At 37.7% G+C, this 13,107-nt stretch overlaps 1 protein-coding gene across 18 annotated transcripts in view; it reads right to left on the bottom strand.

Moving 5' to 3' along the window:
• CACNB2 (calcium voltage-gated channel auxiliary subunit beta 2) overlaps nucleotides 1–13,107 on the bottom strand; it is a 245,920-nt gene that overhangs the window by 75,089 nt on the left and 157,724 nt on the right. For 14 of the 18 annotated variants that reach the window (XM_039550043.1, XM_039550046.1, XM_039550045.1 and 11 more), the window contains one exon: nucleotides 5,758–5,877. In XM_039550043.1, coding sequence (XP_039405977.1) covers nucleotides 5,758–5,877 — 120 coding nt within the window. Of the gene's footprint in view, nucleotides 1–5,757; nucleotides 5,878–6,380; nucleotides 6,414–6,712; nucleotides 7,298–13,107 lie in introns of those variants that run through there. The other 4 variants (XM_039550034.1, XM_039550038.1, XM_039550039.1 and 1 more) reach the window with 4 other exon arrangements.

Below are 13,107 nucleotides of genomic sequence, written 5' to 3'. Positions count from 1 at the left end.
AACAAAGACATCTCATCAAGGGAGTAGGCTCGTGTGAAAGCAGCAGGTAAAAGAGCAGGCAGAAGAGCTCTGGTTGTCCTCAGAACCTCAGTATTGCATCCATTCCTTGGAGATAATTTATCTCTCTTCCCTATTATTTGAAGAACTCCAGGATACTACAGTATCTATCTACAGTTAGGTATCTAAATGTAGGCTGTGTTAATATCCCTGCACTCTTTTTTATCTACTCAAACCCAAGAAGCAGAAGAGGAAATGCTGCTTAATAAACACATTTCATCACCTGAATCACAGTATGAATGGGAGGTGACAGATGCCTTCTAACTGGAGATGGTACTGTCTCTGGGGCATTTGGTTCCAGATTACATGAGACCCCACTGGGAGAAAGAATTCCAGCCCCCAAACAATGCAGCCCAATGGTAAAAAGGGATAAATTGTTCAGGGAAATTAACCAATATAATGGCAGGCACTAGTGTAGAACAAGTATATACACTCAAATTGAAAACACAATACATCATGAATACCAACAAGAAAGACCTATAGGTCACAGAGAGTATAAAGAAAGCTGCTTCACATCCCAGTGTTACACTCCTAAGAAAAAGCAGCCGCAATTAATGAAGAAAATGAAGAAAAAAAAGTACCTGTAACCTGATTTGAGCAGATACAGTAATGCAGAACTCACCTGCAGCTAAGCAACAACCAATTTGCAACTGTACTTTGGGATCAACAGCCCATTCTTTTTCCAGCTAGACCACTGTGCCAGCTCTCATGTGATCCCAGCAACTATGACACACAACAGTAATGATCTAAATGATTACATGCAATAAAAATATTCTAAAACAAAAGGGAAAATAAGAAGAAATAAATGAAAAAAAAATTACCAGACACAAAGTACTATCCTGTGTTGCTATAGCTTTGTGTGCTGTTCAGCACCATGATGCTCTTGTAATTGAGAGAAAATAGAAAGAATCTCCATGAGGGAACAAGCTGACATAATATAAGGATGCACATCAAGGAGATGGGCACTTCTGGCCTGTCAAAAATGCTACTGCAGCTTCAGTAGACATACCTCAACTAGCTTTGCAGCTGCCTGCTAGCAGCATGGGGTCATTCCGAGGCTGTGAAACCTGTCTGCGAGTGAATAAATACTCAAATAACTAGTCTTGGCACACGGCACTGGATAATTACATCTGACAATCTTTTTCATGCCCTCAGCCTCACAGAGCTGTGTAGGCATTATCCCAGCCTGCTACACATTTCAAAGCTGTGGTCCCCAAACCATGCATGGAGGCAATGCATTACACTTAAGACATTGCATTATTACTCACAGTCACAAGCCATCACCACTACTACACACATATCAAAAAAAGCAAAATGTGACAGCTTGTATCATTGCCTCAGACCCAGCAAAGGGACATTTAGTATCAAAATTTCAGTGGTTTGCCATCTTAACATAAAATTTATTTTAATGGCATTTAAAACTAGAACTACATATACTTCAAATTTTTGCAAACTCCTAAAAGGATGCTAGCAGTGGAGCATTAGGTGGACTGCAAACAAAGCAGAGCTGAGGGGAATTGAGATTTCTTATTACGAACACAATTACTGACTTCTCAAAGGCCAAAAATCATATCACTTCAAAAAGAAATTATCTGATTTTGATAGTAATTTAAGAAATTTTAGGACCACAGGATGTTGAGAACAATCCTTATCAGAGGACAAAGAGCTGTCTCTTAGTCCCAGGTGAGAAACAGAACCTGAATTATTAACTGGCACTTTCAGTACCCAATGTACTAGAAATAACTGGGAAAAAAAATCATTTTCTAAAATGCTGAAAATATTCTATAGATCCCTTGAAAACTGCTTCTGAATAAGGAGCTCTAAAGCCATAGGAGGAAAAAAGGCAAAATCTAAAAATCTGAAGAGATTGAAGAGAAGAAAGAAGCTACTTTTGCAGACGAGAATAAAGGTTTACAGAACATCTAATTATATCTCAGTCAAAAACTAGGTTCAAAACATATGAACTGCTTGTGGCAAAACAAATCAATGGAATATTTTAATTGATTTTACCAGCACTGGAGAAGGCCAAAAATTCCTGAAGTCCCCTCTCTCATGTACAAACTTTAGCTCAGTTAGTACTGGATTTAAAGTTCTCATTAATACTTCAGCTTTCCTTTGATCTCATCCCTCTCACTTGGTGCAATATTTTAAGGAATATTTAAATGAATACTTGCAAGGAATGGACAAAAAAATCCAACTTAATTTATCATAATTTATTTTGAATCATCATCCGTCAAAACTCAAAAGCTTTTTTGACTGTAGAAATGACAATTTTTAAATTGTTAGTGCTAACACAATTAATGTTATTTTTTTGGCTTCTAAATGCTTAAGATCCATGTTTTTATGGAAATAGCAAACTCAGTAAAATAGCATACAACCCCTTAGATTTGGATGCTATCAGCATACCCTACCTGGCCACAACACAGGTCCTCTCTCTTTATCCTAGATTTAGCATGTGCTATGGTCTGTGAGGAGAATACTGAGGAAACCCTCAATGCCTTAAATGTTTTTTCCTATATAAAACCAACCAAACAAAAACAACAACAAAAAACCTCAGCCTTTTTGCAATTTTATTGCTCAGCTATTCTAATCAAGAACATTCCATCTCAGCTTCGAGCTTAATAGCTTCATTTCAGATCTGCTTCCCTCAGGAGCAGACAGTAGCCTGCAGGTAGCCTCACCAGCTGCCTCTTCATTTTCTGTTCCTGGACAACTCCGAACATGCGCCCGTGGCCCCACCTTCCTTACAGTAAGTCACATGCCAAAGTGAGTCAGCAAAATATGCTTAACCATTTTCCAGAGAAGCAATGCTTGTGTTAAATAAATAAATAAATGTGGCCAGAATGTGCATTTCCTTACAAGCTTTTTACTTTTATTTTCTCTGTTTGCATAGGTATCAGAGATACAATCCGGCTTTATGTCACACAAACACTTAGATGCTATAAAAATCCAAATTTAAAGATCTTAAAATTGTCCTAACAATTTGGCATTGTGTGCTCTATCACTATATTTTTATCTTCAGTTTAAGATGTTTTCCCTAGCTGTAACAAAGGAAAATGGATGTCATTAAACTGTTTTCATTAACTGTGTGACACAGTTCAATAGTTTTTTATCTAACCTTAATTCGCTACCATCTTTCCTCCACCACTGCATTATTCATGTGTGTCACCCTCTTCTAATTCCTGTGACAAATATAATTGTAATGATTTTATTTAGGATCAGCACTTCCTCTCACAATACGAAGAGGCAAAAGTTAAAGCAGCTCTGTCACTTGGTTCTGCCTGGAAGTCGGTCAGGGCAAAGGCAAGGCAGCTGTGGGGAGCAAGCAGCAAACATGCTGCCTGTGGCAAACCGGTCTGGGGGCTGACAGCAGCCAGGAGCCACCACCAGCAGCCACTGCTTCATTAATTTTACTGTGTTTCAGGGAGGTGAAGGACTGAATCATCAACAAAGGCAAAAAAACACACCCTGTCATATTTCACATCTACTGAGTTAGTCTTAACTTAAACACATTTTTAAACACTTATTTCAAACAAAAGAACCAATTGTACATAATATTTTATTTATTAGTATTAATTTAAATATTACACTAGACTTAATATTACACTGTTACAGCATCTACATAAAATGATTTCTATACATTACAGCCTGGAATGACTTTTAACATTTGACTGAAGAAACAAAAATGTTAATCTAATTCCAGCCTTAATCTATTTAAAAGAAAAAAAAATATTTAAATAACTAATTCTGTGTTTTCTATGGCTGGAATAACCCATTGTTGATTTTGGCAGTGCCTTTACTACTTTGACTGTTCACAAGTTGTCTTACAGTTTCAGACAGTGTCAGACCTAGAGACTATATCTCATGCCAGCTGGAGTGGGAACATTGGTTTTATGTATAGAAATACAGATTTTAGAAGTCAGGGTCTGCTAGCAGTTTCTCTACAAACTACAATGGCAGCTGTGCTAGAGGTCATGAATATTACATAAGGGCTGTCCATGTATTCAAGCCAGCATCACTAAGCCAAATTCCCATAGCAACACTCACATAGATTTACTCATTGCTAAGAGATGCATCAGTTCAGCAGTAAGCACTGCACTGCTACCCTGATTAGTCCGCAAGATACTATTACTTCAAATTTTCTTTTAAAGATTGTGCGTTTATTGATAAAATTCAAAACTTCACCTGAATTTCAGGGCAGCCCTTATCATCTTTCCCAGGAGCAAAAAACCTCAAACTAGCAAAAACCACCCCTGATAAAACTGGAACTCCTAACTACAATCAGCAATCTCTGAGATACAAGGCTGAAGGGAAGAAGTGCTTCTGTTGAGTTTCTGCTACAGTGATCCCAGGACAGCAAGATCCAACTACAAAGAGATGTTCAGCATCTCCTACACTTGGCACACTCCAGCAGCTCATTAAAAAGCTGCTGTAGGAGCTCTTATTAAATATCAGTTAACAATTAAATTTTAAAAATAACATTTTTGGCTTCCCTATTCAGGTTTTCTGGCCCGATGAAGATGTCTGCTTGTGCATTATAGTACTGTATTATTTACAGAGCTGGTCCTTGCCACACGATCAGCCACATGAGCTCAGTGATCTGGATTCATGGATTTCTGAGGAGCCTTTGTAAAACAGGTGGCATAAATGAGCAGAGGTAAAGCTGGCAGTGGAGAATTAAATGGTATAGGAGATGGAAAGGAGATAAAGAATTAAAAAACAAGGCAAAATGAAGAAGGGGAGTCAGAGAGAAAGTGAGGGAAAAATGCAGATCAGGTAGATCTAAGGGGGCATCTTAATGGTGTATTTAAATATATCAGAACAAAAACCAGAAAATAGTAATACATTTAAACCTGGCAGGTAGCATACAAAAGAAGAAAAACTGGAATGAAGTGATAAATGAATGATAATAAGATGAGCACAATTTTACAGGTGCAATAGTATTTAAAGACACAGCACAGATGAAAGAAACAAGCCCATCATTCTCACTGCTAAAACCTTCACGGTCCTAAATGCATCTCATGGAAAATACATAAACACACAGCAAAAACCTAAAGCTCATTTAGTGTTTTCTTACTACATTGTCACTATCTGCCAGGAGTATGGAGAGAGGAGAAATCTTAAGAAGACCTACAGAAAATGACTCATGGGGTCACTTAACACACAAACTGTAAAGAAAGTCAGTGAAGTCTTTAGGAAAAAAACACCCTTATAACAGATTCTCCCTATTTACATATTACTTGTAGGGACTGATCCTTCATTGAAGGGAAATGAACAGGATGTTTGAGGGCTGATTTTTGACAGTGTAAAAGCATTAAGTGCCGTAGCAATCCATGAGCAAACTTTCACAAACATCTTCAGCTTTGACCCTACACACTGCAACAAATGCTTATATTTAATAAAAGAAGAAATGCACACACTTAAGTAAGAATGTTCTGAAATACATTAGTCATAAGCATGTTACAGAAAACTGATTCTAAGTGATTTTTCATGGAGCATAGATTTTCAACTGCTGTCTGGAATGTTTATAAGAGATGTAATCTATATGTTAACACATTAAAAACACTTTATCACTAATGGATAAGACGAAAAAGAATCATGAAATGCTTTGGGTTAGAATGGATCTTCAAAATCATCTAGTTTCAACCCCTGCTTAAAGCCGAGCATTTTATGAGTTTGTAACATGAAACAACACCTTACCTTTGCTTTTTCCAGCTGTGCCTGGGCCTGTCGCTCTGCCTCTCTCCGCACTGCTTCCCTATCTTCTTCCAGAGATACATCTGAATCAGATGGACGGCTGGTGTAGGAGTCCGCCGAACCCTGCAAAAGAAAAGGAAAAATAATGCCACAAGTTCCTTTAATGTTTAAAAAGAAAAAAAAAATGTAGAAGTGGTTATACACCTTGCCTTTTCTCTTACTTCTGTATCCCTGAAAAGACAGTAACTGCCCAAAAGGGAAATTCACTTAGAAGAAATTATGCCTAGGTAAATGTTTTCTTCTGGAAACTTTCAAAAAGTGCAGGTGTCTCCTCCAGTGTTTTATTTCCTGCCCTATCCTTGCACTCTTATTTGTGTGCTTTTCAGCAAGCAGAGACAGTTTCTCTGTAGACTTAGAGCACTGGTGCAGTGCAGGCTGAAGGACACACAGCAGCTTCAAGGATGGCTCCATAAAAATTAGAACTCTAAACAGTGACAGAAATAGCAAGCAAACAGACTTTCTATAATCAAAATGCAAATTTAGTATCAATAATTACCATTACACAATACCACTGCTAAGAGATTTAACCTCTGCTATGCATTTTTATTTTAGGACAGCCTCTTTACCTGACACACTTTCCCCATCAGAACTGCAAATGGCTCATATCCATCTCTGCCCCTCAGCAAAACATGCAAATGACCACAAATCAACTTCCAACTAATAAAATCCGTCTGGACTCAACACATGTCCCTATATCACCACAATGGAAGCAGCCACAATGCCAGAACAGCTCTATAAATAATGACAGCTCTGCTTTCCCTCTGCATCTCCCTGCATACAAAATAGAGTTCTGGTAATTCAATCAGAATGAAAACAACTGTCCTCTCCTCGCTGCCTTTTTTCTCTCCCTCTTTGCAATACATACAATATAAGGTGATAAGGAAAATGCAGGGCTTACACAGATATCAGAATTCTTCAGACGTCCTCCTTTGGCTCTTTTCAGAAGCCTGATCCAGGTGGCCTTCATTAGCCAGACAGCTCAGTTACTGTCCGCAGCTGCAGCGCCCGGCACTGATCTCATAAAACATGTGCACACTGAGCACTGCAGAATCACAGCTCCTTTCCTATCCATGCTCTGCTGTGAGAGCCTTCCTTCTCTTCCCTCTGCGTTTCAAGCTTCCAGCCTCCCTGTTTCCAAGTATTCTACTGCAATTAAATTTTCAAATTTTCTCATGCCAGTAGGGGGGAAAAAAAAAATTTAAAAAAATTCCCAAAAATCCACACCACCTCCAAAAATCTCAACTTCAATGATAAAAACATAAAATAAAACCGGCTTCGTAAATATTGTGAGAGATGCTTCAGCTGATCATAAACTGAGATCGACCACAGAAAAATACCTAGGGCTTTTTCCTTTCTGTTTTGGGGGGCGGATTTGGCTGTTAAAAATAGTGCTTGTAAAAGAACCTTTTAAAATCCTGTGCAAAATGTATTCAGTGACATTTGCAAGTGCAAAGTTCATTTCATCTCTTCCTAGATTGGCTGGGGGTGGGGTAACAGGCTGTTCATACCACTGGGCATGCTCCATATGTGCAGCCTTTTACGCAGATGCTCACATCACACTGGGCTGTTAGCCTATGCCAAATTGCCATTTTACATCTCAAGGGTAAACAGCTGGAAAACGCGAGGTCCCTGTGAAACTGCAAGAGCTGGTACAGCGTCTCATTCCCGTCATGGATGTCTGCTGCCAGCCACGTTTCCCTTGGATGCTCGGTTCTGTCACGGAGTGCTGCCCTCCGCTGCAAAGCGCTGAGCTCCACTCACAGCTCCCTTACAGAAACCAAAAATATGCCTGTTGAGTTGGAATTTAACCCCCTGGTTACTGCGTATATTTTTTCTGACATTAGCACAGGAAAGAAGTAAAGAATAACTGCAACATACCACGTGACACATAAATATTAGATCCTAATATGACAAAAGCCAAACAAAACCTTAAATTTCACTACTCTACTTTTTCAGAATCACCCTCTGCCCTGTAATAAACTGACATGGGAGGAACATGCTAAGGCAGGTTTTCCTAGGGCATTCACGATTTACTGATGGACATGCAACAATCTAGGTGAAAAAGATCATTGTAGCTGACTGCAGTGCCCACCTTCCATATAAATTCAGATTTACAAGAACAACAGCGAATAGAGATTACAGTGAGAACAGTGGTCATGCACATGTTGCAGTATGTCAGCATATCCCAGGAATGATTGAATCCTGCCATGGTTTGTGTCTGTGTAACAATGAAATTGCCCATCACAAGTGATGCAGCAGCCTACATTTCACCATTATTAGAACAAACAACAATTGTTACTAAACTCACAGTTCAAAATAAAGCAAATTTTTAACTTTACAAATATTTTATTTTTTTCTTTCCTGAAGCCCATAATAGTTACAGCATAGAATTTAATAAGCTTTGAACTGACATAAAATTATTCTCCAAGGAATATTTTGCTTTTCAGGAGTTCAGATACATCTGCTAGGTTACAGTGATTGTTCAAAATTAAAATGTCGCCTGAGCTACAGCAAAAGGAGCAGAAATCAAAATGAAATGTACTCAAAGTTTATTGAATTTTTAAAAATATCTTGTCTATTAAGAAAATATATGGAGGCCCTGTAACCTCCCCAAAGCCTGCCAAATTTTGCTATTCTTTAAAATTTCCCTTTGCCACAACTTCTGACACAGTTGCCAATGGAAATAGTGGGAAAAGATGAGCATCAACAAGCAGACAGAAGTTTAGTGCAGAGTTTAAATCTCTGTTATGGTTGACAGACCAGTGACTTGTGGACAAAACCACTGATGTTATCACAGCATTAATGAAAGCTGAGATGAGCTACCCCATAGAGTCCCAGCCCCCAGGACAGTCTGTGGTCCCTCAACAGTCAATCCTCCTTGGAAAGGGCACATCCAACCCCCTCCCCACCAGCACTGCAGTTCCTTGGTGCCACTCTACTGCCACGAAGAATGGTGTCACAAACCAAACCCGAAGCAACACTACCTCTAAGTAAGAGGAAAACAAACAAAGCAGCCATTAAGCCTGACAGGCAATCACACGACTGTGTGGGTGTTAACTTTCTACAGCACTTCCATGGTGAGCACATCATATTTGACACTGACCAAGTGGCTTAGCATCACTTTTACTACCCTTCATTCTGCTGTCCACAAGGGATGCTACCTAACTGGTCCTTACCTTATAAAAAAAACCATGAAGCACAGTAACATAATTCTTATCTCCCCTAAGGGGAAAAAAATGCCTTTTGGGTCAGACTAGAGTTGTTAAAATTGGACTTTCCTCTTTCAGGCCACAGAGATCATTTACAGTGCTTGTCATGTCTTGCATTGGCCACAGTCCCAACACACTTCCAAAAAATCAGAGTGGTTCCATTTATTTTAATTATATTGACAAATTGCATTATTAAAACTCAGTATTACCCTTATTTTCCCTGTGGTACAAACGTGGTCATGTAAATTTTCTGTGGAAAGGGAAAGCTGGAAGCTTCTTTGCTTTTTGAATATGGAAAAAACTCACAGCAGTGTAACCCAGGAAAAGGAGGAGCATACAATTACATGAAATTAATAGTGTAGATTTCTGAGTATTTTTATATGAGCTAAGAATGGATCCCATCACATTAGGATGAAAAAAAAATTAAACGTATACAAAAACTTTGATGAAACTATAATAGAAATACCTCGACTATTCAATAAAATAATGACAAGTGGACATTGTTCATGACAACCAAGGAAACTATACTTCCTCCCTGGGTTACTGAAGTTTTTTTGGGTTACTCTGGAGAACAGTAAAAATCTTTTCACAAGAGCTTCTGAAATTCAACCTTTGTGAAATTCTTCATGTCTCCATCTCCTTTCACTGCAAAATGGAAGAGCTGCAGTAATATCTGTAAGTAATGTGTGTTACTGCAGCCCCCAATTCTTCATCTTTAATGGGAAACTGCCTAATAAAAGTGAGATAATTCATGTTAATAATTACTCCAGCTATTTATTGTTCTTTTTATTTTCTTCCTTATTTGTGAGGTCTACAAGCCCAGTTTATTTGAAAAACAAACTCTTGTTTTAATAACATGCTTGACAAATAAATATTATCTTACCACTTACTATATTAGAATAGCATCTGTGAGTTATTCTCATGGTGCAAACTCATACTTTTCACACTGCTAGTGGTCATATGTGATAATATTTGAGCTTCTTTTCCTTGAAGACCATAAATGTCTGATCTTTTTAGTATTGTACAAGTGTGTCATCTTCAGGAAACTGGGTCCACCGAGTGAAAGGGGTTTTTTTTATTATTTCCATTTACTTGCAGTGGCAACTATTTAAGTAAATTAGGTAGTGCCTCTAGATCTCTTATTTTTCTTATTAGTTTTCTGTACCCATGCTTAACTTTCATTAGTACAGTTGGAGCTTAAGTACAGATTTTGACTGATGAATTCTCACTGCATTAATATAGCCACCATTACTCTCACCAGTTCAGTTGTGGCCTTTATATTGTGTTTTTCCCTTAAAAAATAAAAGCAGTCTGAGTACAATGACTAACTTAAACAGGGTAATCCACTTAGGAATTAGATATCATTTTCCAGATCACTGAAAATTCTCAAGTAATTATCTTCTTAGAAAGATCAAACAAGTTCCTTCAAGCAAAGACTTTTCACACTATTATTTATTAAATGAAGGCATGAAGCAGTAAGAAAACATGCATTGAGATTTTACTAGGAATAAAGAAATATATGTGACTGCACACATGCATAAAACCCTTAATTTATGATAGTGGGGTCTCCCTCTGAGATATATTTTTATCTTTTCATTCACTTGATGCTAATGAGACTTTTAAATCCAAAAGGAGAAATACCTTTATGTCTTCATTTGATGTATACTTTGAATATGGAAATCTCAGGCCTCACTGTGCCAATAAGAGGAACAAATCATTTCAATATTCAGAATTTGTAAAGAGATATTGTTAACTGCTTATCTTCTTATCCTGTAGCAGTATTAAGAATGTCATCACACATCCCACTAGGACATGATTTGAAATGGTATCTTATGTCCTTGTGATGTGCAACTCCTTCTTGTTTGCTATGAACTACAGTAAAAAAAAGAAGAGTTATTCCCATAAAATTTTTATTTCACTTAAAATCTTTTAAAATTGATTCAGAACAAAGGCAAAATGTGAAATGTCAAAGTTTAGCATGAAGTGAAACTGCTGACATTGGCACATCATAATATACCAACAGGGAATACAGACTATCATTTCATCCTAAACTGATCAACTTGAAAAATACAAGCTACAATCAGAATCACTCCCACAAATGCACCATGAGTAGAGGGGACCTCAGTTTGGCAGAGGGACCACAGGTGGTGAACATGAAAATTTCTTATTTATGAAGTCTTCTCTAGATGACTAAACAATGTCATTATTTTGAATTCTCTTGAAGAAAACACAAAATGCTGCTCTGAGAATGCTAAATAATATTATATGGATGTTAATTATTTGAGGGTAGAATTTATAGAAAGACAAAATTTAATTCAATTAATTGTTTTCAAGGAATATTTGAAGTGTATGACAAACTGAAGAAATATCTTTTTAGCAAAGGAAAAAGGAGAGTCCATGTTTTCATTAAGGCAATATCAAGCAGGAAGTGTTAATTCCTTGTGTAAGGGCCATGGATGCTTCACAACCTGGCAAAGTCTAGTCCTGATGTCCTCCCTGGTTCTTGGCATGGACCTGCAGTACAGTGCCACAAAATTTACATATAAATAGACAATTACTATCCAAGGAGGGCTACCAGCTCCTACAGTAGGCATTGAAATATTCTGCTATCTTTACATTTAAAAACCAAACTGTATGTTGATTAAAATGGTTTTGTTGTTCTTTAGAGCTAATGTGGAACTGCTATGGCATCTACAGCCATGGGGGATGTTCAAATTGCAGGACTGAAATTTTAGAACAGCTGGGAGCTTTAGGGTGGCAATGTGATTAAAAAGGAGATTATATAGGAAATCAGTCTTCTCTTTACCCTTAACATGACTTTGGCAAGCTTGATCACAGCATCCAGCTTGCCATTAACAGGTTTGCAAGGTGCTAATCCAATCAACAGCTGCCTGAAAGCAGAGTTTTTTTAAATAGCTCTTAGGTTTGCAGAAGACAAGATTTTGGCATTCAGGAACCAGGTAAACAGCTGTACCAGGTACTTTATCAGGAAAAATCAAAACAACAAAAGCCCCACACCAAGCAACCCACGTATTTGCACTCCCATTTCATGATACTAGCCTAAATGTTTGCTTCTATGTTGCTTCACTAGGAAAAAGTGGAATGGGTAGGTATTTTTAGAGGAGTGATGGTCTTTTCATGGCAACTCCTCAGAAAATCTTTGAAAATATGCAAAAAGGCAGCTCCAGAGCTCAGCCCAGTTATCAAACAAATAGAGCCCTCATAGTCAGAGCTAAACATTTCCCAAATCTATGGGATGCTCTGGTGTGTTAGTTTACCTGGTTTTTTTTCAAAACTCCTTGAGACCATATTGTGCTATTGTGAATGACAAACACTGCCTAAAAGAGCTTGCAATCTGAAGGCTGAGAGAAAATGAGCAGAAAAAGACAACAAAGGAGTAACACGGGGATCAAGGTAGCAATGCAATAGGAAATAAAGCATTTTTAAATATTCGATACCAGCATTATGACTCATCCCTTGCATAACCACAGTGGGTTGTTCTTTAAGCAAGTTTCCTATACGTATTATGGCAGAGATTAGTTCTGTGAAAGCCTCTGAAGGAGGATAATCTGGTAGGTCTGTGTATTCTGACAGAGAGATTCTCACATTTATGAAATAAGAGAAAGGGCTTTTGAGGAAGAGGGCAATGACAGAAATAGAAGGCAGTCTCCAAATTCATTTAAAGAAAAAGCTTTATCAATAATATAATCACATCATTGAGAACTTTAAAAAACAAAGCAAAAAAATCCCCCAAATTAAAGGAAAAGAAATGGAATTTGATGTTTTGAGACAATTAATTGGATCTAGAGAATGGCATTAAATTATTAATGATTTTGAGCTATAGAGGGAAGCCACAGAGATGACAGAACTAAGATGCTGCCAGTGGAATAATTTGGAGACAGGTGTCAAAGGAAGAAAAACACACCAAGGAAATGATTGCAAGTGTGTGAACCTAAATCATCTCACTTTTGTCTCAGACTGTCGGCACACACATGGATATTAACACAGATTGGTTGACTTATGGTAGCTTTTGAAAACTGGTAACTTGATTGTGTTTAAGACCTTAAGTAAAGGTAAATCAGAC

This window comes from Corvus cornix, chromosome 2, assembly GCF_000738735.6.
Source record: "Corvus cornix cornix isolate S_Up_H32 chromosome 2, ASM73873v5, whole genome shotgun sequence".
NCBI classification, from domain to species: Eukaryota; Metazoa; Chordata; class Aves; order Passeriformes; family Corvidae; genus Corvus; species Corvus cornix.
This window is presented reverse-complemented; position numbering and strand designations above follow the sequence as displayed.